The sequence below is a fragment of the Colossoma macropomum genome, unplaced genomic scaffold (assembly GCF_904425465.1).
Source record: "Colossoma macropomum unplaced genomic scaffold, Colossoma_macropomum, whole genome shotgun sequence".
Lineage (NCBI taxonomy): Eukaryota > Metazoa > Chordata > Actinopteri > Characiformes > Serrasalmidae > Colossoma > Colossoma macropomum.
The window spans coordinates 15902054-15928518 of record NW_023494792.1 but is presented as its reverse complement, the minus strand read 5'-3'; the positions used below and the strand labels follow the sequence as shown (position 1 = coordinate 15928518).

Sequence of the window (26465 nt, the reverse complement as noted above, 5' to 3'; positions counted from 1 at the left end):
GAAGAATCTGTGCAATTTCCCATTTAAAATGCAGATTTATGCAATACAATAAAATGTTTGTATATATTTGCATTGTTTTTAAAAATAAAAACACTATTTTGGTTTAAAATGGAAACTGGAATATTTAAAAAAAAAACTGTCATCATCAGGAATAAATGAGTACACAATAAATGCAGTAGACACAAAATTCCTGAATGTGGCTTTAACTACTTTGCTTTGAAGCGTGTATGCAGCCTAACAACAGTAAAAGCTGTTCATTTAACACAATCATCTTCTTACTGGCTGAACTGTTTTCTGAGTGACCACATGATTTAATTAGCTTATCTTATAACTGTTACTGAGGTGATATCATGGAAAAAGTCTTGGTTATAAAACTATATGCAGAAGCTTAATGAAAATTCTGTTAATATGCAGATCTAATTCTGTTTGCGTAGCTCTGTTTAGACAGCTGTTCCACAGCTCGTTGACTCTTAGTTTACGATGATCTCTGATTCCAAATTGAAGGGATCATTTTGTTCTATCTTTTGACAACTGCTGTGTCAATGGCATTATATGATCCTTTAGGGGATTATACAGTGGATTAAAGTTTCTTTGTTTGTGCTACTGTAAGTCCAACTCAGCTTATCAAAATGGGTCACATCAGGACAAATATGAATGGCAGATAGCAAGAAAAGTCCAGAGAGCAAATGGTGGATCAGTAATAGGCTTAATGCATAGAGGTATGGCTAAAGCTTAAATTCTACTGGAGTTATATTTGTGATGAAACGCAGTTTCTTTGCTCTGGCCTGGTGGAGACTTTTCCATGGTGTAAAATCTGAAGCTACAATGAACGACACACCTCTTCTTCAGTCCCACCTCTGGATATCTGCTGACATAACCTGAAATGACACCAACATCAGAGCAAAACATTTTGCTATTGCCTACATTCTACAAATTAGATCATCAGATTAAAGCAGTTTTCAGATGCTGATTATGAATAACAGATGCAATTTTTGGATTACTTTTTAATAACCAAGTTCATTAAATTAATTTACTGCATTCTCATTTAAAGTCACTGTGAATTGGAAAAAATATATTTTTCCTCTGTACTATGACATATTTCTGAGTGAAACGTATCAGGGAGGGTCTCTGAGCTAGCTGAGCATTTCACTTAATGATAGGTGGGGGTGGTAAGAGGGGGAGGTGAAACACAATTATTGGGGAAATTTATTTTTCCCCACCTGCTGGCGCACAGTGACGTAATCAAAACTTTGGTTTTTTTTAGAGATGCAAAAGTCTTCACATTTTCATGAAAATTGCAGAAACCATTTTTTCTTTCTTTAAAACAGTATGATATGATGCATTTTACTTAATATGACCATGTGCAACTAAGAAAGTAAAAAAGTTAATTATGATGTTGGGTTTGTTTTAAAAGTGGTATATGCTGCACTGTTTAGAGCACATTTCACCAAAATCTAGTTATGCACTATATGGCCAAAAGTATGTGGACAACTGACCATCACACCTATGAGTTTGTTGGACATCCCATTTTAAAACCATGGGCATTAAAATGGAGTTGCCCCCATTTTGCGGATATAACAGCCTCCACTCTTCTAGGAAGGCTTTCTGCAACATTTTGGAGTGTGTCTTTGGGAATTTGTACCCATTTGGTCAAAAGAGCATTTGTGAGGTCAGGCCTTGATGTTGGACAAGAAGACCTGGCTTGTAATCACTGTTCAAGTTCATCCCAAAGGTGTTCAGTGAGGTTAAGATCAGGACTCTGTGCAGGCCACTGAAGTTCCTCCACACCAAAATCTTCAAACCATGTCTGTATGGACCTCGCTTTGTGCACTGGGACACAGTCATGCTGGAACAGGAAAGGGCCTTCCCCAAACTATTGCCACAAATTCAGAAGCATATATATGTCTAAAACAGAGTTTCCAGCCTTTTCTATCTAGCAGCCCACACAACTGACCACAAACGTTTCCGCATCCCACAAGCCAACCAGATCACTTAAAGTGCAAACAAATATAATGCAATAATCAATTTAGGCTGTCAATGTTGCTTGATTTTATAATATAACCCAACAATAAACATCTTAAAATGACCAAACATTTTCTAACTCGCCTAATGAGTTAGCTGATGTTGTTTGGCAGTTACCAAGTGCTGGATGACATGCTGAATAAACAAAAGTTGAAATGAAAAGAGGTCTGGCTCAGTTCAATAGGTTTAGATGTGAATTTGTTTAGCCTCCAAAAAGACCTCTGAGCAATCAGCACGGAGTGGGGCTGAAACTGAATTACAAATATCCGAGCTGTATACGGAAGTTCCAGCTTCTGAATGAGGTGGTGAAACTCTGTGTTCCTTTTACTTTACCTAAATAGAAAAAAGCCCACCCAATGTCATCATTTGCCCATTTTCTGAGGAGCAAAGAGATCTTTGTCACCTGAAGCCTGCCTGTTTGTTTGTTTTTGTCATGGCTTGATAAAGCTTGGTACTCACTGCTGTATGTTCTTAGTTTCGGTTAATATTTGATTTTCTTGGTTTTCTTAGTGTGAGATATGATGGCCATGTCACTTGTAGGTGGCCCAACCTTGGAATCGCCTTTGAAAAACCCTGTTTATAATCGTTAATCCATGATGGTGACTTCCATACGATCAAAAAGAGAAACTTTGACTTGTATAGAAAATGTAAACATTTTGTCTGACTAATAAATGAGGTTGACCTAATATGATGTTCTATTTTTTCAAATAATCAGTAATATTTAATATTTAAAATAACATTTGCTTAAATGTCTACATATTGTTAAAAAAGCAGCCACATAGCAGTATCACTGTGGCCTACTGGGGGGCCGCAGTCCACAGGCTTAAAAACAAAACTCTACTTCACCAAATTTTACTGTTGGAACTATGCATTCCAGTTAGTAGCATCCACCTTCAATTGTGTTGCTCCACCTTCGATCCAACCCTTCAACTGTGCTGCTATTTTACTGTTTTTATCTTTTCAATCTTTTACTTATATTCCTGTGTAAAGCATGCAAAATAGATGTTTAATGTCATAAACATATTAACAATATGACCATCATTAAATGTTTAAAGACACATTTAATTGTCAAACAGCTGTTTTTCTTACCTGATCTCAACTCTTAAATATAATAAAAATCTGACTCATGTTTCATCTGTAGGGAAAAAAAAACAGACATGCTAAAAGTTAGAGACTTCCATATCCATGTATCCAAAGCCAAATACAATTTGCCATATAGCCTAAAAACGTTCAGAATAACACACAAAAGCAGTGTGAATGGGCTTTCTCAGGCTGCTGTAAAAATCAGCTATAGGAATATCAAAGCATGAATAGCAGAACTATGACAGGCACAGACTGACAACTTGAGGATGTTTCATCTACTGTAAGTGTGTTTAATCATTCTGGTCCTTAAAATAACAAAATAAACACCTGAACCCCTGAGCTAGGTTTGTGTTTGCAGTAGTAACACACTGAACCCTGAAGGATGAAGATGTACAAGTGTCCAGTTTTGTCCACAAAGGGCCAGGGTGACTGCAGGTTTTCATTCTAATGAAGCAGAGGCATATCTGATTTCACTTATTTAATCAGATGGTCTCAGTCTTCCAGCAGTAGGTTAGCTACAGGAGGTGAGCTCCTGCTTCCTTGAAATGGAAACCTGCAGCCACACCGGCCCTTTGCAGAGGAGTCTGTTGAGCCCTGGTGTAGTTGGTGGACGTTTTTACCCGTCTCTCCTCATCTCTTGTTCGTCTTGGCTCGTGGCTCTGTCTTTCTCTGAACACTCTGCTGGACCTGAGGGGACTGCAGGAGGACCCCTCCATACTGCTCACAGAGCTGCTGAGCGGAGAGTGGGGCGGGCTACCTTCTAACAGACACATGCACACAAAATCTGTCAGTGCCAAGAATCTGTACTGAAGCCTTAATAATACCTGAACAACAGTACTCGTGTCTTGTTAGTTGAGGGCTGCAAAAAATGCAGCTTATGACAAGTAAACATGTAACCGTCAGAACAAAACCTCGCATCTCCAAAATAGTAATTTTTCAGGAGAAGGCAGAAGCGGTTTTAAATTGTAATGGAAGTTAATGTAACAAGATTTTTTGGACTATTTCTGTTGTTCCAAAATTTATGAAATTTCAACATCAGGCAAAGAGCAACTAGAGTTTTCAAATTACACAAAAAGACAACAAAAATGTACATACAAGGTTTATGGTGTGACTGTGACGATATGCAATCCAAATTCAAATATTTTTTGACATTGAGACAGTTATTTTGACCATTTGGAAAAAAATAATGTCGACAAAATAAAACTAACATGTATACCAATCCCTTTTACTGAATTAGTGCATAATGAAGTCTGACATTGCTATGTCTTGAGAATTATAAAGCACAAAGAGGTTCTGAGTATTTATACCTCAAAACACAGGCCATAACAGTCATATTTATCATATACATTATAGACACCATTTCATCTATGCGACTAACCTGCTCTTTTCCCCACTATATGAAAATTTTGCTTGTTTCAAGCATTATTTCTTGGTTTAGGCACTTCCACCAGATAAAATTACTTAAAACGAGAAAAAATGTGTAGAAATAAGTTCAATATTAGATGATTTCAATTGCCACGATATACATATTTGCAATGTTTGACATTCCAGTAATTATGGAATTCCAGTCATTTTACTAGAAAAATTTGTAAAAACTTGGAACAAATGCACAAAATCACAGTGCTTACATGTGATTAAATGCAAGTTGCTTTAGATTCCAGGTGATATCTTTAAAGAGAGAACCCAGATAGCAAATTTGATGTGGCCCAAACCTGGGCCATACACTGCATGGAATTATCCACATTAGAGGGCCAGATGTGGTTGCCAGAACCCAGCCTGTTTACTGTTATTAGAGTGCTGCATCTCAACCACCTTTAAACCACCACTGCCAGAACTGGCCCACTACCCAAAACCACTAGAACACCAGACCATTACAACAGCTTCACGGTACCATCAGGCTCAGAGAGGGCAGGCTGCCATGTGCTTCCCCATCTTTCACTACCAGCTGCAGATGGCAGTGGTGTGATTTGAACTCATGACCTTCTGACAGTGGTGCAGTTGCTTTGCCTATTGCTTCACTCTGCCAGCCTGATCCATAAGCCTACATTTCTAAATTAGCCTGAATGTCCAAAATGTCTACTACACTGTGAAAACAATTTGTTTTAATTTAAAGTAATATGGCTCACTTAAAAGTTTAAATTCATTGAATATCAAATAAGTTTTAGGGTTCTATTAACTTACTACTTGATGTTCAATGAACACATAATTTTAAGTAGACAAATTAAGCAGACACATTTTAAAATAAATCTGAATTAAACTGCAGACTAGGGTATGCAGTGGTGATGTTCCTAGTACTGAGGCGGTTTGCGTTGGACTAACTAAAATTAACATTTTAACCCAACATTATTCTTTGTTCAAATCACAAACAAAATGTAATGTACGTCAAAACATTTTAGGTTGTATGTTTTACAGTGTATCGTGCCGTACATGGCTGAGATCTGAATTTTAACTATGTGCCCCCACCATCTTGTTAATCCCTTTGTAGAACATAAAAGATTGTCATGGAACTCATGTCAGCACTGGCAATCTTTGTAAGAAGTGGCCCAGATCTGTTTGAAACATGAGGGCCATACGAGCATTTTTATTATGTGAGCCACTTTTGGCTCATGTGCAGTTTGCCGGTGCCGACTTCGGGCCAGCAGTGTCATGTCTTTGCCAGAAGCGGCCTACATCCGCATGCTATGTGAGAGGGATATGTCAAGTACATGTACTGCCCATCTGTCCCTGCCCTTGGCACATGATACCAACATACTGCTGATATACTGGCCCTATGTGTCCAGTCAGACAGTGGAAATGGCAGTGATGTGCAGTACCAGATGCGTCGCTGTTCTGCGTGTCCATGTGCTCCAGACTGTTCAGCAGCTCATCAATCTGATTCTTTATCACCTTTAGCTCTCTCTTAATACACTGGAGCTCCTCCATCCTCACTGCACGTGGAGAGATCAGAGCAAAGGGGCTTTATTCCACCCATCCCAGACTCTTGAGACTTGCCATATTACAACATCTTTAATGATGGAAACAGCTAAGAACCTGACCCCTCTTTCATAGCATAATACTTCTCACTTACCCTCGACTTTCACCACAGCGAAATCTCACTCCAGCAAAGCAGCTTTTAAAAAGCTGTTTTGACCTCACAGCTACAAAGGCAAACTCATTTCTCTCTGATCCACCAACACTAAAAACTATTAGTGCTTAGAATAAAGCAATATAAACCCTTCTTATGGGCAATGCACTATTAATTTGGTATAATTGCATGAGGTTTGATTACTGAGGGAGTAGAGCCTCTGGAGGAGAGTGAATTTAATGAAGGAACCATCTGGAGCTTGACAAGAAAGAAACATGCACACAGCCACACACACAAACACACACACACACGTACCACAGCCTTTGGGCAGACAACTTATTAACATGATTAAAATGCTTACATGTTGTGAGTGAGAGAGAAAGGCAGAGAGAGATTCCTTTACAGTGAAAAAGGTGAGGTATCGAATTTAGTTAAATGTATACGTCATTTCCACAGACATAAAATATATCAGCACAATTGACCATTTGTGAAATTATGACTGATACATCTCTCAGCCAAGCACAATCGTTTCCCAATGGTTAAACATTAAAAACTTTTTCACACTTGCACATGCCTCATATCTAAAAAAGTGGGCCTCTGAAAAACCATCCATTGAAAAGTTATTTTGGGAGCCACAAGTGGTTCTTCTATGCTATCGCTCCAAAGAACCCATTTTGTTACCTGTATTTCTAAGAGCATAGCTGGAGAAACAGCTTTGTGATCTTCCATTTACTTCAGATATCACAAACATATAGTACACATACAGTAGCCCACTGTGCAAAGGTCTTAGACAGCCAAGAAAATTATTTAAAACTATTTATTTGGCAGTATGTCTTTGCCATTAAAACATTATATGACATAAGAATAAATACATACGAAAGTAAATACAGTGAAAAATAAGATATATAACATTAAAGGAAAATGTTAACTTGATAAATCAGGTCAATTAGCTTGATAAATTAGGTGGCTAAACAGGACTGTGCAGCGTTCACATTTGTGATTAAAAACAAAATATTAATGCACTCGTACACATGCTGTTCTTTGTGTTATTGTTATTTAAGTTTGCAGAAAGACGTCAGGTGATATCTTAAAAGCGAGAAGGGTGTCATGTACATGTACTGCCCATCTGTCCCTGCCAGTGCCCCTGGCACATAATACCAACATACCTCTGTTATATTGGCCCTGTGTCCAGTCAGACAGTAGAAAAGATGAGTCCTCCTTAGCTTTGATTATTTGCAGTGTTAGCTTTAGCACTAGCTCATCTGAAGGGGTAGCTTCTGTCACTACAGGCTTCTCCTTATTACACATGATAACCCCATTTTACAATGAGTGACTTGTTTGAAAGATGCAAATTCTGTTTTATTCACTTCAAATTGGCCTACATGCATATTTTTGTGAGTTCTCAAACATGAATTCTGCACAGAACATCTGGTGAAGCCAGTTTATTTTTGAATGAAAACTGGATGCTATCTGGTAGCCTGTTCTGAAAGTATGACGGATGTAGCAACAATAACTAAGGAATGCAGGACTTTTCAGAATTTTCCAAAAGGTCAGTTATTGCCAAAACTACATAAATTGAAAGATTGTTACTGTAATGTATTTTATTCATGTGGAAGTGACGTACACCTCTAAACAAAGTAACTTCACTGCATCATTTTTTTCAGAGATCACGGTGTGGCTGATATGGTTTAGATTCTTACAGTGAGCTCCTCTAGAGCTGGAGTAGCTGATCCTGGATCTGCTTTTGGTCAGTTGCTTGCTGCACTGCAGGGATGAAGAGGAGGAGGAAGAACGTGGTCGTTTTGGAGGGTTGGTGTTATTTGGAATCATTTTAATTGAGACAGGACCAGGATGATCAAAACCCCTATTGAGGAAGAAAACACATTAAACACATTAGGGGGGTGATCTGATAAGCTTTGCTGGTTTTTCACATCATGAGCTCAAAAGAAAATTTCCAGAAATATACAATAACAATAAATATATCTATCTGTCTGTCTGTCTGTCTGTCTATCTATCTATCTATCTATCTATCTATCAATCAAAAGCATAAGAGTTCGCATCCATATTAGCATTCAAAAACTGTCTGAATCTTGTTGTCTGTAATATCAATCACAAGTTTGTTATCTCCAACCACTAGCTCCACTTCCCTGTCCATAACTCAGAAATACTGCAGCTGATCAAAGCTGTGGTAATTATGCTAGCCAGACACATCTTTACTAGCATTATGCAAGAGCCCCCTGCTGCTCACAAAGCACTTCTAACTGTGCACACTCTCACTACTTCTTTGCAAATCTGGAAAAGAGCTTCCTTATAAAAACTTTAGCACAGTTTAGGAGCTTTAAGAGCTTTGATTTAAAGGACTAGTGAGTTGTCCATGAAGTGTGAGATGTGGTCTTGTCATGCTGTGTGGTCTGAGATTGCGGCCTGGTCCCAGTGAGGGCTGGAGACATCCGCTGCTACTGACAAGGACATAATACATACATGTAGATTAACAGAATGAACTGACTGAAATGTTTACTGCTTACAGCAGTTTTAATCTCAGAGTAATGGAGTACACTGAGAAACTCATGCTTCACATTAAGGCTGTCGTGAGCATAAATTTTAAAAATAATTAAATTGCAATGATTAGTTGACAGTTTGTATGGCATAATGCATATTTTAAATTCCTCTACTGCTCTCACTGACAGTAAGAAACAGACACACCCATTTCAATGCACTTTTTAGAGCGTTTTTTAATTTTTTAATGAAGTCTTCTTTTTAAAGAGCTCATTGTTTAAGTATGATTTGTTATTGTTCAGTATAAGTCCATTTTTATGGCCTAAAACTCAATTAATTGTCTAATTAATGAGACGATTTCTGGATTACTATTATAATAGATAGAGACAGCCCTACCTGTGACACTCACAAATTAAGGGATTACGATCTTACGTTTAGTAGAAAGGTAAAAAATTACCTTTCATAGAACTCTTCTTGGTAGCAGCCACATTCAAGATGATTCTCATCTCTAAAAAGAAAGAAATGAAGTCTGGGGAAATCTGGGGATGCTGAAGAGTGAATTCTATTATAGTGCGCTGTACACTGAAGATTCACCTCCCACAATGCTTTTGCATACCTTACATCTCTGAACTGACAAACCTGAGCAACAGGGAAGATAAACAACCTAACTGTTAATATAAAACCCAAAGATTCTTCACACATTAGTTCAGTTCAATAGGCCAAATCTATGCATGGATCAGTAAAGGTAGAAATGGAGAGAGAGGTATTGATGGAAAACACAATTACATACTGATATTGTCAGGCTGATGTCAGAATCTGAAGTTAATGTCAAATTCATGCTCTCAAGCTTAATGGTTTTTGATTATTGCCTGATGCCTAATTTGTGCTCAGGCAGCAAGATACTAATCTATAACTGCTGCTTTCAAAAACAAGCAGTAAGTGTAGTTTAAATATAACCGCACATTTTCTAATAGCAGAAGTATAAAGAAACTTTACACTGCTGGGGAAATGTGCATCCTAATGATTCTCAGACTACACATGCATTTCTAGGAAAAACCTTTAATTGGTATAGAACCATCACATTATATGGAGGTTATTGAAACTTAAAAGGTTCCTTAGAACCTTAGAACACATACAAACTCAAATACAGTAAAAAGTAACAAGAATTTCATATTTCAAAAGTTATTACTATTGTTATCAAATTTGTTAGATGAAAATAGCTTTGGCTCCTGACCGGTCGTTAGATTTAAGGTAGGTTTAATTCAATCACCAGCAAACCTGATTTCATGTAAGGAAGAATTGATAAGGTAAACAAGGGTTGCATCCAAAACTGCATACTACTGTACTATACATACTATACTGCCGGATGCACTGCTAATGGTGTTGTACTATTTTTGACATACTATTCAGTATGGTAGAACATGGTTTTGGATGCAGTCTATGTATTGGATGGTAACTGTAAATAATGGGTTTCCTCAAGGAGAGGTTTGGAAATGGTTAATAACACACACGTCAAACAACAATGTGTTGTTTATTAGTATCTATTTTAATATTAGTGGGTTTTTGAAACAAAACTAAATGCTTACTGCCCAGATGAATAGCTCAATATATCATTTTTTTCTGATGCTTAATACAGTCATTACACACAAGCACACACACAGTATGCAAAAGAAAAAATGTAAACACTGTAATTTAGATTGTCTAAAGCTAGTAAGAGTTTTCCTCAAGGCACAAGCTGGTTCCTCAGGCATAGTTCATTACCTTGCATTCCTGCACTGTCTGTCTATCTGTCTGCTCAGAGAAATCAACATCTACTTCCCTTCCTCTCTACACCATACAGAACGCTAGTGGTATGATTTGTGTGCGGCTGAAAATGTATAGAAGACTGTAGCATCATAGTTTTTAGCTCATCATTGGTGTAAATTCTAACACAGCAGTTATGATAAAGTCTATAATTGAGCCATGATGTCTCTCTTTATGGGCTCCTTGCTTCAGAGGAGATCATTCTGCTCTACAAAATGAAGCTAAGAACAGCAACCACTTCATCATTGGTGCATCTGTTAGTGCTCCTAAACTGCAAATTTATGCAGAGCAGCAGAGTACTCTGACTTACACAGAACAAAACTGAACACTCTGGACTGAGAGCGAGTGAGAAAACTTGCCAGTTCACGCATCAGAAAACTACACTCTTAAAAATAACAGTTCCTAAATGGTTCCTGATTTGGATGTATTGTAACTTTTTCAAGTGGATGTTCTTAAAATTAAGGGGAAATTTACCACTACCACCCCGTTTTACCACTATTTACCATTAACAACATCAGATGTAAAAACTAGAAGACATGTAGGTTCATTGCTCATTTTGTATAGAAAAAAAGGCTATAGTTGTTTTACAGACCTCATGACCACTGGTTTCTACCAGCACCACTGCAAAGAAATCTAAGTCAGTACGTTTCTCTACAATTAACCATTTCACATAAAACCAATCTGAATGACTTTGTTCACATCTTATCCACTGGATCATGCAGAACTTTGGAAATTTGGGGGAATGCCCCTTTAAAAAAGGTTTTTTCACGCTTGCGCATCCTATTTATAAAATGTTTTTTTTTAAAGAATAATCCACTGAAAACTGAAGGAACCAAAAGTGTTTGTTCTATGGCATCGCAGCAAAGGATCCTTTTAAGAATGTACCATTATGACATTGCTGCCTTTTGTCTTTTCATATAGCCTATATTGTCAGCTTCAGTTATTGCGCTGTATTTTGTATGAATCTCTTTGATTCTACCATAAGTCTGCTTGTGTGTCTTGCCTGCATAAAACAAAGCTGCAGGTTCCCCCACAGGAATCCAGATTGATTAATCCAGACTGAGTGTTCACACTGATCTGAAAAGAACCATGACTGCTGGAGCATGACCGAGCTTAATGGAGTGGAGGCATTATTTCATGCCACTTGCACACATCTCCATAAACAAAGCTGTACAGGAAACTTTATGCTCACATGATCATAGCATCTCCGTACGCAGATACAACATCCTTTAAAAAGCACTGCTTTATTTGGATGAATAACTTGAGAATGAAGCTAAGTGATGTTTTACCATTTGCAGAGTTAAGGATTGCATCTCAAAATAAACGCTGTCTCCTAAGAGTCTAACGATTTCAATACACTAAAAAAGTCCTGCACAGTTTGGTGGTTTTATTACTCAAACACACCTGATTCAACTCAGCCACTAATTGCTTCATTTAGTGGGTGTGTTAAGAGTAGGAAAATCACCAAACTGTGCTAGACACCAGCCCTCTAGGACCACAGTTTGCCACCCCTGGTGTACAGACTTCTCTCCTTTGCTGTCTTTTATGGAAACCACTGTCAGTGATTAAAACAGGCATCTGGGTGCAAGCTATCTATTTTTGTATAGATTATAGATCATCTTTTTATAATATTATTGTTTTGCACACAGACAGGCTACTTTTAAATCTTTGAGAATTAAGACATTGAACATAAGAATTGAAAATCAGATTGACCCAGGAAATATGCCTTAAAATTTTGAGTTGATTGAACTTCTAACAGTAAGTTAACAAAACAAGAATCTGAGTTTTACATTCTGTTGACTTACTATTAAAAATTTACACCATAAAATAAACACCATTTTATATATATATATATATATATATATATATATATATATATATATATATATATATATATATATATATGGTAGCCATACCTTACTGACATACTGAAATTAGATGTATATAAACTGGACATAAATCACACACACATTCACACTCCTCAACCTGTCTGAAGAAAATTCTTCATTTTTCCTGCAAACAATAAACAGTTAGTGTCATCATCAGTCATTTTCCGCTGTGCATGCACAGACAAATAAGACACAAAGCACACACCATCCATTCTGTCATACATCGCTGACTCCTCTGACAAATTCCATTGCATTGAATTTCGAACAGAAAAAAACCCCGTCTAAATAGGAGACTGTAATTGTCAGGACTGTAAAGGTTGCAAAAAGATGACAGATAATAAACTGTTCTGCCAGTGTTCTCCTGCAGGTCTGTGACAGCTTTGTTGAATGTGTTCAACACTTCTTCCACTTGCCTGGAAATGTATCACCCATAAAAGTTTAGAGATGGACAGGCAGGGCGATTGTGGAAACAGAAATGATGACCCCTATACAGACAGGGGCAGCATTTGCTAGCCTTCACTCTCCCAGCGTGGTAGCATCGTGTGAATACAGGAGACCTAACTAGTGACTGGAGTTGGCAAAAGACTAAACTGGGGAGGAATTGGGTAATAAATAAATAAATAGGAAAATAATGCTATGAAATTATTTGCGAAAAAGATGTAAATCTCCTAAACAAACAAAATTACTACATACTCATGAAAGCCAAACATATGGCAGTGGGACAGCAAATTCTAGCTGCTGCTGTCAATGATGGCCTGCACTGCAGAGAGCTGTGCCTCAGTGCTTACTTACTTTTACATTCAGCTAGTTATAAGCCAATAAATACTGACTAGTCAATACTGGCAATCAGGACAGGGATCATGTCAGCTCCGTTACAGTGGTTAGGCTTTATGTTAAGTACATGGATAGTAGTTCCACTCCTGTGAAATTTAAATGAGCTGTTAGCTACCAGAGTGACGTGCCTAATTAAACCCAAACTAGCAGCATGTCTCCACCACTACACTACACTATGACTTCACTACAAACACTTTGGCCTGTGGTTCTGGGATTCGAGTTCCGTCCTGCATATTTTGGTGTTTTTTCTGCTCTAATGCACCTGATCCTATAAATCAATGAATTAACAAGCCCTTCCTGAGTTGAAGTGATAGAATTAGAGCAGGGAAATATGCCACAGAGAGGGGGCTCCAGGACCACTGTTTAAAACCACTGACACAGGTTTAAGTTTTGACTCTCGTAACTTAGAATACAATTTAAATGAGAGAATAGGTTTCTGTGTTTTGTGGAGGACATAAATATAATGTTGGAACAGAACATCATGAAGCTTGTTCTCAAAATGCTTCTCAGATCTTCTGTCCTCCTCATCATATTCCCTCTCATTTTAGTAGGACTAATATGACTGACTCAAGATTTTTTTAATAGTCTCTTTTCGTAGATGAGACATGGTGTGGAACATCAGCATCAAAACAAACTTAGGCTCTCTGCCTAAATAGAATAGTGTCTCTGACTGTGACTTTCTGATGAGCCTGAGGCTTTCACAATTATTGAAGGTGGGAGTAACTTGAGTAATGAAAAGGAAATCTGAAGAAAACTAAGCCCTTGAAAAAAGAAAAAAAGGAGAGTAAACTACAGACAGTTATAGAAAGTAGAGCAGACTGCATGCTCAGAAATGTCAAAACAGGGATTTACATTAACAAGAGAAGCAGAGACTATCCGTCTATGATCTGATGTATGAATGTATGTGGTCATTCAGATAAATTAGAAGTAGATTGAGGTGAAACAGACAATGAGCAGCTGTATTGAGTACGCCATTGAAAAAGGAAGTTATAGAAAGACATGGATGGTGTGAATGAAACTGCATTCTAAAACTGAATACATTGCTTTTGCAAAATCTGTCAATAGCTACTTTGACCAACACACCTAGAAAGGTGCACAAATCCATTTTACTGCAGTTAACAGCAAAACACAGGTCCTGAGGTGCTCAAATAGGGATTCATATCCCAATTCATAACCAAGGTGGTGTGCTTTCCTGGATTAGCTGCTCTCTCTGGAGCCTGCAGCCTGTGCAGGCCAGCCAGATCCCAATACAGAAGCTCTGACCTGCGTTCACTCTCCATCGGCCTGTCTGTCCACCTGCAGCTTCGTCTCTCTGTAACCCAAACTAATGATAGCCCATTAGAGAGCCAGGCTGGACAATACAGATATAGAGACAGACTGGAGGGGGCTACACTGAAGCACTGCTAGCTCATGAGGGAGGAAAAGAAAGAGACAGAGAGAGTCAGGATGAGTCTATAATCACAGAAACACAGCCATGAGACAGAAATACTTTCCCTCAAATCCCCTCACCATCTCTCTCTTTCTGTCCTCCCTGTGCCTCAACCTCTCTATCATGGAAAAAACAGTCATTGTTGTTTCAGTTGTTATGCATGTGTGACTCACAGGGTTATTTTAATCCATGCACATACAGTGTTCAACCTCATTTCACACTGTAAACTGTCAGAAAGAGGGTACTGTCCAGGTGAATTTTAGTCCCCTAAGGTACAAATAGTGTAAATGTGCCTTCAAAGGTATAACATAAGTTTTAAAGGTACACTACATTGACTTTCCCAGGGGAAGGGGCATATTTAAGCCTTTTCATAACTTAACTATTCAAGCACTATATTAGATTTTTTTTTAATTGAAAGAAGTAGCATTACTGAGTCTGGAGAAAAAAACAAAAGGAAGGATCGGCTCGATGCTATCAAATACAATATCAACATTATGATGACAATAGTAGATAATTCACTTGCATTCTTGGAAGACACATAATTCACCAAGTTTTGACTTAGTTCTCTTTGTCTGCGTCCAAAACAGCATACTACACTTACCTAACTAATGAATGGGCTTCTAATGATAGCATACTAGTTTTTTAATTATGTTCCCTAACAAAAGGTACTGAAGACGCACCCTTGATGGTTTCACTCACAGCAATTGTTCCCTGAAAGGTAGAGTTTTTGCATAGGGTCTACATCACTACTGTAGCAGGCACAGAATGGAGTGGAAAGGAGAAAAGAGCCGACTGCATGGAGGAAACATTAATGACAGAATGAGTGATGATGACATGTAAAATTAAAATGATAGATATCCAAATCAAACAATTAAGCAAACACAATGTATCAGTACAGCATATTAGACAGATTGGTGCGAGAGAGCTCATCATTTTACTGCAGAGATACAGACACTGTCACTGCTCATTGTCATGCATGGAAATAACAGATCATTTGCTGGGAACTTCCAAGGATCACTTTCTGCTCTGTGTGTGTTTGTGTGTGTGTGTGTGTGTGTGTTGGTGTATACCTGTACCCATCAGCGCTGCAACGTTTCACTCCTGCTTTGTATCTGCAGGACTGTAGATCCCCAGCCATACTACTGTCTGAAAAAAACACAACTCGTTTTGCTCTAATGAGTAAAAAAGACAGAGTGGAGACAAAAGCCATTGCACATTCACCCAGTGACTGTTTGTTGATGCATGTATCTTTTTTGGTTTTGTGAATACTCTTTTATGCATGTTCTATTTTCCCCTTCTAAAACACACAAAAGAAATGATTAGTGTTTTTTACTGCTGAAATTTGCAATCAACATTATTACTTGTAATCTGCTCCTGAGCTTTATATAAACACTCTTTTAAAACTTAATAATTTTTTTGATTCTATTACATTCCAACACTAGATTGGTGAGTAACCGTATGTCATTGAATGAATGCTATAGTCCAGTTACATTGTAATGTATACCGTATCTGCACTAAGAGTACACAGAGACACCTAACAATGGATAGTGCTGTCAAATAATATAGATCCTTATAGTTCTAGATATCTATGAAACAGGCAGAGATACAGCCGGCTTAAATCCATCCATGTGCCTAACGTCTCAGAACATCACCAAGTTGTTACCACCACAGAAGAAAGCCTGATATGAGCAAAGAAATGAAAAAGTATCGCTACTATTGTAAAAAGTGACTCAAACTTACATTTTAGGCTGCGATGTTCACTCTTGAACAAGGTCATTTGAAAACTGAAGGAAATTCTGCTGAACGACCACCAGAGTCAGAAGAGATCCGTATATTTCCTCAAAACACACTGAGTCAGTAAGTGTGTTTTAGAGCTGGACTGGCAGGCTGTACCATCACTGGAATGCAGAAAACATGTGGGGGGTTTATAAACGTGACACTGGATTGTTCCATTTCATATTAGATCATTTTTATATTAGAGTGAGGGAGAGTAACAATAAAGAATAAACTGAGGATGAAAGATCCCACACTAGGCATTAAGTTGCCCATTAAAACTGACAAAGTGATGTTTTATTTTCACTGTTACTTTTTAATTAGGTAAGAAAAAAATACCTGCAAGGGTCTTGTTAACATAAAACATCTATTTATTACTAAAACTTTAGGTATATTTTGCAACACACAACTTCATGTTTCATCAAAGTATCTTTTTTGTATGAAGAATAGATTTTGCTAAATAACAATTTGACACTTTACCAAAATGAAAGCGTTATGAAAAAACTATAAGTTAAAACCTCATATTAAAAATCTTTTTGCCCAAAAGTGGTTTAAACATCTGAAAGACCTGAGTGCTGATGTACATCAGAACATGGGGAGAAGAAAAATATCAAAACAGTTCTTTCTTTCATATGCATTATTGAATATAAATTATTACAAACTGATAAAGCAAACATACATACTTATTACAAAAAAGTTTAAGAGAAATAAATACCACTGATGTCTCAGAATTTCTGCATAATTCAATTGTTGAGATGTAAATAAAGTAATTTAGAGTGGCTTGATGTGAATTGGTTTGCAGCGGAGAAACTTACTGACGTCTGATGTCTACAACGCAAATATTGCCATTTTATTTACTATCTATAAAGAGCAGTGAACCTACATGTCTTCTAAGTTTTTATTTGGAATGTCGATGATGGTAAAATAGTGGCAAATGTCCAAGATGTCTGGTTCCTATCACCAACACTGTGAACAGTTCAGACATGGTAAATTTCTCTATGGAGCATTTCACACCAAACCACTCTGAATGACTTTGTTCATATCTTTATCATTTAATTACGGAGACATTTTGAAAAATTGATGGAATTTTTATTTTAAAAAGTGCCCCCAAACTTTAGATGAGCACAGCTGTTTCAGAAGCAACAGTCACAGTTCACTACAGCGATCATATTATGAAAATCAGTGGAACAATAACTCAATCAACACTGGCCTTTCCTATTAAAACAGGATCTAGTTGAGTGGCTTCCTCTTATAGGTTTGAAAAGCTCATTAATTCAACTTGAGTCTCTGTAACAGAAAAGAAAGCCTCTCTTCACCCTGCTAGCTGCCAGTCACTGGGGAAATATGTGTATAACCATTTGTTAAATGGTAGAAGAAACAGCCTTAGGCCAAGCTATTACTCATCTCCATCTCTCCTCACTACTCCGTCTGCTGGGAGACAGGAGACACTGAGGGAGTGACAGTGGGGGAAATACATTTAAAAAGTGTCTTGAAGATGCTGATAAAATGAAAATATTCTGGTGCGTTCACTACAGCATCACTTGTAATGCCTGAGGCTGTCACATATAAGGAATGGCTGACAGTAAGTTTATTCATTAGACTATTGCTGAGACACAAAACTGTTTTGAATAACCATTTTGATGTGATCACATTAAATCAGGGCTTTCTAACATGTGCTTACAGAGCACTAGATTCTCCACAGCTGTTGTAGTGAGATTATTACTGTAGCCATCCTCACAGCCATTATCAGGGTTCATATGCTGTAAATACTATAATGGAAAATCCACAGTAGATGAGGCGCAGCTCTTTGGCACCACCCTACGGACACCGACCACAGTGCACTTAACAGATCCCTCTTTCTGAGCTGCACACATCACTAACAAACTCAACTTCCAGTAAATGTAAGTTGTGCCTATGCAGTTACTGAGAGTTACTGAATGTCACTAATGAAAGCCAGTTGACTTCAGTGATATAAAACAAAGTAAGTGAACTCTACAAGTTCTCTGTTATACACATCATCACCGTCAATCAACAATTCTGGGCGGAACCTCAGAAGGCACAGGCAGATATGTATGTGCCTGACTTTATTCGTGAACAAACGCAACACAGCTAGCACACGACTGAAATAAATCAGTGACACGTTTACAGTTTACTGTACTGACTTGCATGACAATGAAAACGTGCTAACTTGCTAACTCTGGCCGAGGGTCCTTGGGAAGTGAAATCAGGACAGGGATGTGAAATCGGGCTTCACACCGATTTATGAGGAGTCTGGCCTCTTCCTATTTCTCCCCCTTATATCACAAACATGACTGCAAAACACCAGAGGGCGCCCGCGAGTGAGTCCTCAATGAATGGGATGATTTGAGCTCAATGGCTAAAAATTCAAAGTTAACATAGTTTCTAATCACTTGCTTGGAATTTTTCTGTAATTTTAGAATGTAGACGTTTGTATATCACTAAAAAAAACAAAAAAAAACTTACCTGTATGTTTCCTTTTTCTTCAGCAAACGGGTTTTGGGCAGCAGGACGCTGGCATTACTGCTACTGAGTGCTGATTGGTTGGCGAGCAGAGCAGCTCCCTGACGTCATAAACGTATATGAGGCGCCGTTTTAAACTCCTATAACTCGAGTTTAAAAGGTCTTTAAAATCTAAAAGCTGTGTTAAAATGTTTTATGCTGTTTTGAATGTATTATTTTACATGAAAAATGTTTAAGCATTTATAAACTATGATTTTGCTCCCGCTCAGGGGCGCCCTCTAGTGTTTGAGAAACCCGGAAGACATTACAGAGTGGCAATTCCAGAGACCACTAGTTGCCTGTAGAGCACCTGTAGATCCCACTAGGAAACCGTCAAATGCATTAAGAATCAGCCATTGCTGACCTGCTAAACCTTTAGGATCCTTTGTATCAACCCATTAACAAAGTAAAAACACATTACAAAACCGTCAGGAAGCAAGAGAAACACTTAATGGTTTCTATGGCAGGAAGATCACTCGAGACGGATATCAAAAGCAAGTTTGAACAGGAGACACACACACACACACCATCCTACGTGTGATATATAGAAACAGAGTTTGTACATACATAATAAAGACATTTCTTATCGATTAGCTTCTAATGTTTATCTTTTTTTCCTTATTCTGGTTGCCAGAAGCCTTCTTTACTGCAAACTTCATAAATATTATTAATTTTAGGGCTATTATGAAATTTATTACGGACTCTGGCCATTTAATCATGATTATAAAGATAAATGCCGCTATTGCCTATAAAACAGCTGGAGCCCTATTAAAGATATGTTAGCTTTAATCGTAATGACAGAGTGGTGAAGCACGGCCATCGTTAAGTGTAGCTCCCAGTTTTCTATTTCTGTCCTTCATAAATGTGGTTCTTCACCAGATTAAAGGCGCGTCTCTCTGCTCTCTCTCTCTCTCTCTCTCTCTCTCTCTCTCTCTCTCTCTCTCTCTCTCTCTCTCTCTCTCTCTCTCTCTCTCTCTCTCTCTCTCTCTCTCTCTCTCTCTCTCTCTCTCTCTCTCTCTCTCTCTCTCTCTGAGCAGGACTGGTGCATTCAAAAACATCTCGACTGAACCGAGCTGAGCTGCAGAGACGGCGAAGTTACTCTAACGTTTCGACTGTAAATGACTGAGTTTTTTTTGTAGACTACAAATTTCTTCGGAATCTCCAGTAAGTTTCACTCACAGCAGCTTCTGACCTTTTATCGAAGCTGACTCCCGAGTTGTGTTCCAGTCTCGCCAGCATGTATCGTGGTGTGCTGTTTTTGGGGATTCTGTTCACATGCCAGGTGCTCAGGTCTCAGAGTCAGGTGAGTGCTGAATCGGGTACACAGGTATAGCAGCCATTTAATACAAGTTAACAAATGTTAATGCAGTGGAACGAACAAACAAACAAAACAGTGGAACGTATTTGGCATGAATGCATTTTAATAGTCCAATTAGTGCACTAGTATATAATAATAAAAATAATATTAATATAATTAATTACTATTATTATCACTGCTACTATTAGTATTGTTAATAGTGGTGTTGTTTGTGTGTTTTTACTAGCCTGTTTCATAACATTTGTAATAATGAGCACTTAGAGACCCTTAGTTTGGAGAACCTTTATTAGAATTTAGCCACTTTAGGGATGCTTTAGGGTTCCCCTAATAAACTTCACTCAGTTTAAACGTGCTAGAATTCGGTACACTCAGAATACGGTCTGTACCCACTTACCTGTTGCCAAAAATATAGTTTTGTAATGTCCCTGCTCAAACTCACCTGATTCAAATCGTCAGTTAATTACCAAGTTTAGGAGGTGTGTTTGAGTAGGGAAATCAGCAAACTAGCATTCCTGGACCGGATTTGATAACACCTGCTGTAGAGTGAAGACACTTCATGTCCGTGTTATGGAGAAGAGAGAAAGTGACCCTGCTTTTCTCTTTAAATCTTCTCTGTCTTAACAGAGTTTACTGTTGGAGTGGCTGGGATTTTTACATGAGAGTTTTAGACTATTTCAAACATACTGTGCACATGAGAGTAGAAAATAGCTATTGCTATTGGTCTAATTAAGCACAGCTCTGAAAGGCCTGAAACACTGCATGGCTATTATTGTTTATGATAGTTGCTTTTATTAATGTGAAAAAGGGCAACCTGAATCATTCCATACCTTCTGTAAAGCAACCATTCAGTGGGCTGAAAACTCAAAGGAATAAAATGAGCAGCCATAGCAGCAGTATGATTAGTGTTGTGTACAATATATCACTCATTATGTACTGTATGGTGTGGGTTTGGACTCTACAGGACTGTGTGAGCAGACAGGAGCTGCAGAGCACTCTTCGACAGGTCCACAAGCTGCTCTCAGCTCACGAGACATCATTCTTACAAAACCTACGCAGCCTCCGCAAGAAACTGAGCCTGCTACAGAGCAGCACAGTCAAACCAAGCAACAGCACTAGCACAGGCAAGAACAAAACACTGCAAAATGACATATAACATAAAACAGAACAGTACAATACAAAAATATACATACCACAGTGTCAGATGGGGCTGTGCTAACCTATCCCCGGAGACAGATATTGAAATATGCATTTTATGTATTTACATTTAATTTTTCTCCTGTTCCGTCGCTGTGTGACCTCCATGTCTCACTTCGGGTGCCCTTTTGCCCAGCAGCAGGATGTTTGCCCCCAGATCCGCCAGCCAATGGTAGGATGCTGGGCAGAGTGTTCCGGGTTGGCCATGAGGTTCACTTTTTGTGTAGCCCCGGTTTTCGGCTGACAGGGGCGGAGACCAGGGTGTGTCTGGATTCCCTCACCTGGAGTGGAGAGCAGGCAGCATGCAAGGGTACAAACTATCAATTGATAACTTGTACATTAGTTTTAATTAACATTTAATATTACACATTTTATTATAGTAAGTGGTCTGATAATTCTACATGATTCTTGAGATATGCCCTATAGCCCAATCCACATTTCCACCCCTCAGCTGTAGATTCTGGGATAAACAATGATGCTACTTCCTCCGTGGCCACATCTACCTCATCCTCTTCCCCACCCTTGATCTCGGCCTATGTGCGTCCCTCCCGCTGCATTGAGTTCCAGGGCTCCAAGCACTGCACCTGTGAGCAGGGCTACAGCATCTACAGCCAGGACAGAGGCCTGTGCACAGGTAAAATCTCTGAGGAGGTAATCACTAGACACCGGGCTTTACTTTGAAAATGTAGTGGCAGAGTAAGAGAGCAAATCTAGAATTCCTCCTGTGTATTTGGTTAGTAGATGTTTCATTAGTGTACACACTTAAAGAAGATGGTTCTTCAAGGGTTTTTAGTAAAAGGCAATGTAAAGGCAATGGTTCTATTTAGAACCACGAGTTCTTTATAGAACTATTTCATGCTTAAGTTGTTCTTTGCATTTTGAATTGGTTTCTTCAGATTGATGGAAAAGGTATTGTATATGGTTCTAACTGGAAAGGGTTCTATATAGCACCACAAAGGCTTTTTTCTATTGTTACAAGCTTGACATTTTCAAAAAGGTTCTATGTAGAACCATAAACAACACATTTGTTGTTTATGGTTCTGTATGAACCATCAATTTGAAGAACTATTTCACCATGCAAAGAACCATTGCCTTCACCAAAGAACCCTTGAAGAACCTTCTTTTTTCAAGTGTGTATGAAATACAAAAATCAGCAGGTCCACATCTGTACAAAGACTAGATTTGTTCTTTCACAGCAAGACCAATGGTTGGATCTTTAACCCACAAAAATTGTTCTTCGCCTTCTCTTTACACATTCCTTCTTCTTCCACTGCAACATATTCTCTTACTGCACAGGACTTAATGACTTCATTGGAAATAGAAAGAAAAAGTGATGGAACATGTAACATGGAACAAACCATTCTGCATCCTGCACAGACATGCCAGTGACATTCTCCAAAAAATGACCTTGCTTCCTCTCTGACTTATGCAATGAAATATTGTTAGAAATATTGTTAAATAAGGTTCCTTCCAACTTCTAATTTGCTTACTATTCAAGAAAACCAGCCTTGATCTAACAAGTCTCATGAACTGCTGACCCATTTCATTCTTGAGGAGATCAACCTTCTCAACACCAAACAGTCCAGATTACAAGCCAGGGCTCAGCAGAGACTTCCTGTCTTCCTGTCAGTCACAGAATCTCTCCACAAAGCCAGGGAGAACTCTCTGTTCTCAGTCCTTATCCTCCTTGACCTGTCGGCTGCCTTTGACACCATGAACCACTGAATGCTTATTTCAGCTCTTTTGGATTTGTGCACCGACAGCTTGGTTTTCATCCTACCTTTATGATCAATCCTACCAAGTAGCCTAGAATTGATCTCTCTCAGCCCTTCTAAGCCTCACAACTGGAGTCCCCCAGGGACTGGCTCTTGGTCCTCTTTTGTTCTCTGTACATTAAATCATGGGGATCAGTCATTCTTCTAGCACTTCTCCGACCCAGATGTACTTCCCTTTTCCTCCATCTACCTCCCAGATCTCACAGAAGACATCAGATTGTCTTTTTGATATTTCTTACTTATTTCTCACCTGAAACTGAATCTTGACAAGGCAAAACTGATCTACCTTCCTACAAAGCATTTCCCAACACTGGGACCACACCATTGATTCCTTCACCGTCTGTCAAGGAGGGCAAAAAACCCTTGGAGCTATTCTTGATGTCCTGCTTAATTTTTGCAATTGCATAACATCCACCATCAGATAATGCTGATTAGTATCTCAGAAAGTCAGAAGTATATGAACCTTCCCAACTGCAGAGGCTGCTTGTTTAAAGCCATTTCCAGCCAGAATCCAATACTGCCGTTCTCTCCTTGTGGGCTGTACCTCACATGCCGTTTCTCCCTCTATAACAGCGTTCAGAGCTCTTCTGGTCCAGAAACTCCTGAGTTTCTTCCAAGTGACTCCTCTGCTGAAATCAAACTGGCTCCCTGGGACCGCAACAATCACATATAAAGATCTGGTTTTCACATTCCTCACAGCTCCACAATACCTCTGCACATCAGTTAAGAAGTGCACACCCACACGCTAACTTAAGTCTTTGCCTTCAGTGCTCTTGACATGTGCTTTCCTGAGATCTAAGCATGTTCAGAAGGTAAAGTCTCATTGCTTCAGTGTCCCTGCCCCTCAGTGGTACAACGAGTGTCTGTACTGCAGTCTCTGTGTTGCTGGAGTCATGGTCTGAAGATTTCTCCACTCACGTGTTCTTTAATTCTTAAGCAGTGTTTCATTTTTTTTAGCCTGATCCTCTGCACTTTATTTGTTCTCAAGTTCCAGACTTATTTAATCAGATCAATCTATGTGTTTTAGGTAATATATTTTTGTTTCTCTAGGTACTTTGCATCAATCTGACTTCCAGTGTTCACAAAAATATTGTCAAAGAAATAAATGTAGATCTGTGTATGTAATGTAAAACGTCTGGCTGCTGAGATTTGTGTAACTATCAGAACACATTCCTCAGCAACTGCAAAATAGTTTGGAATTGTTGTGAGAGCTTTACCTTGCAAATGCGAAATCTGGTTTTGGGGAATGTAAGTTTAAATATGTAGGTCAAACTTGCATTTGTGTGTTTTTCAGACTTAGACGAATGCGAGCTCTTCCGGCTGACTCAACCTGGCCGTCTTTGTATGCACACCTGTGTGAACACGGCCGGGAGCTACCACTGTCAATGTCCTGTGGGTTACTCTCTCAGCAGAGATAGCAGGAGCTGCCAAGGTCTGTGCCCACCTCCATATGGGGATCTGTGTGGTCTTGTTGACTTTTTTTCAGGGGTGGCCAACATTCTTGGGGAGATTCATTCGTTATGCAGTTTACTTCCTACCTTTAGGTTTTACTCTTCAGCAGAAAAAGCTTATTTGAGTGCTGAGGTGGTTGCTCAAGTGGCACATTGTTTTGTTTACCACCAGCAAAGAGAGCAAGCAAGAAATGCGTTTTTCCTGTCAGCTTATTAGACGTTTAATATGAGAACAGAGAACTGAAAACACAAGACTTATGTTTTCTTCACATTTTAACCACAGATATTGATGAGTGTGAGAGGGCTGCTCACAACTGTACAAGGGAGCAGATGTGTGTGAACACATTTGGAGGTCACCGTTGTATTGAGGTTGAGTGCCCTCGCTTCCGCAATGCTTCCTACGTCAAAACTTCACCCCTGTAAGTTGACACACATTTAAAACAGCAGATTTAAGATATTTGAAGCTGCACTATGTAAGAATTTTTGTTAGCAAAATTACTAAATCTTAATGAGCCTGAAATGTAAAACTCAGGTATCAGGTTGGATATGGCTTCACGTATTAACATTTAAATGTACAGTCTAAAAAAAAAATGGTCCGGCTTGATGTTTGGGTCATAAAAATGCAAAATCAACATTATATTAAAGAAGTTATGATGACAATAGTAGATAATTCACTTGCATCCTCAGAAGACATGTCCTCTACCAAGTTTTGACAGAGTTCTCTTTAAATACGCTTTCAACACGCTCGTTAACATCAGATTCATCCGCTTGTGGGGGTCCGAAGCACAACTGGCGTCGCAAAATGTTCTTCGTTTAAACCAGAGAGGTCTCCAAATCCTCAAAAGTTACATAGTGTAGCTTTAAGATTCATTTGATTCATCTTTCCACCACAGAGGAACATTACAACCCTGGGTAGATATGGAGCACTGGGAGAAAACATAGATACAACATCGTCTACCCATCTCTCTAAACAACCTTGGTCTGCCATGCGTATAACAAAAACTTGAGCATATATTAAATATTAAATCATAATCGCTTACATTCCAAAAACGCTGCAGTTAAACTGCTACCTTCAGACTGAGATTCTAATGCTTATTTTTTTTTTATATCCTTTTCTTTTTTCATATATTTTCTTGACTCTGCACTTCCTAATCTCTGTTCTCCAGACGCTGTGAGCGTAATCCATGTCTCGAGGGGGACAAAGCGTGCCTCCAGGCTCCTGTCTCTGTGAACTTCCACTTCATGTCAGTGGTGTCAAACATGACTGCCCCACGGGTGCTGTTCCGAGTGTCTGCTGCGCGTGTGCTGGGGGACGCACTGCGCTTCGGCCTGTTGGGAAACCGGGGAGGAGCACACTTTGCTGTCCAGCGCTCAGGCAAGCAGACTGGACAACTGCTGCTGGTGGACGCTGTCCAAGGCCCTGCCACACTGGAGGCCGAGGTAGAGATGAGCGAACTGGAGAGGAGAACGCTGCTGGGTCGATACGTGACCAAAGTTACTCTGTTTGTGTCCCCATATACATTCTGATATGACGAGCAAGGAGGAAATGGACTGGACCATGTTAAAGCTCACTGGAGAACAAAGAGATTGTGATACCTGAGACCAGAGAGGACTGTGTTTTAATGCCTGCCTTACAGGTAACATAGAAAGTAGTTTAGATTATCAAGCCTATGAAGAGCTACTCTTGCTTTAGTTTTTTTGACCTTACAGTATTTGATATCTGTATTTTGTTATCTTTCTCCAGTTCTGGCTAAAGGAAAAAGGTGTATGTATATTCCATCTTTAAAATGTAAACGTTTGGCGATATGATGTTT

At 38.8% G+C, this 26465-nt stretch overlaps 2 protein-coding genes across 2 annotated transcripts; one reads left to right on the top strand and one right to left on the bottom strand.

The window, feature by feature from the left end:
• On the bottom strand, positions 1-20171 carry si:dkey-234i14.2. The gene is made up of 9 exons (XM_036576223.1): positions 20106-20171; positions 16361-16518; positions 15691-15766; positions 9123-9173; positions 7870-8033; positions 5919-6032; positions 3726-3865; positions 3112-3157; positions 1-878 (listed from the first exon to the last, which is right to left on the bottom strand). Exons 2-8 carry the CDS (start codon positions 16395-16397, stop codon positions 3125-3127), a joined length of 615 nt encoding a protein of 204 aa, XP_036432116.1. The 5' UTR covers positions 16398-16518; positions 20106-20171; the 3' UTR covers positions 1-878; positions 3112-3124.
• si:dkey-234i14.3 (fibulin-7-like) lies at positions 19959-26308 on the top strand. The gene is made up of 7 exons (XM_036576222.1): positions 19959-20216; positions 21193-21352; positions 21565-21735; positions 21877-22059; positions 24495-24632; positions 24935-25070; positions 25818-26308. Exons 1-7 carry the CDS (start codon positions 20151-20153, stop codon positions 26176-26178), a joined length of 1215 nt encoding a protein of 404 aa, XP_036432115.1. The 5' UTR covers positions 19959-20150; the 3' UTR covers positions 26179-26308.
• The last annotated feature ends 157 nt before the right edge of the window (positions 26309-26465 follow it).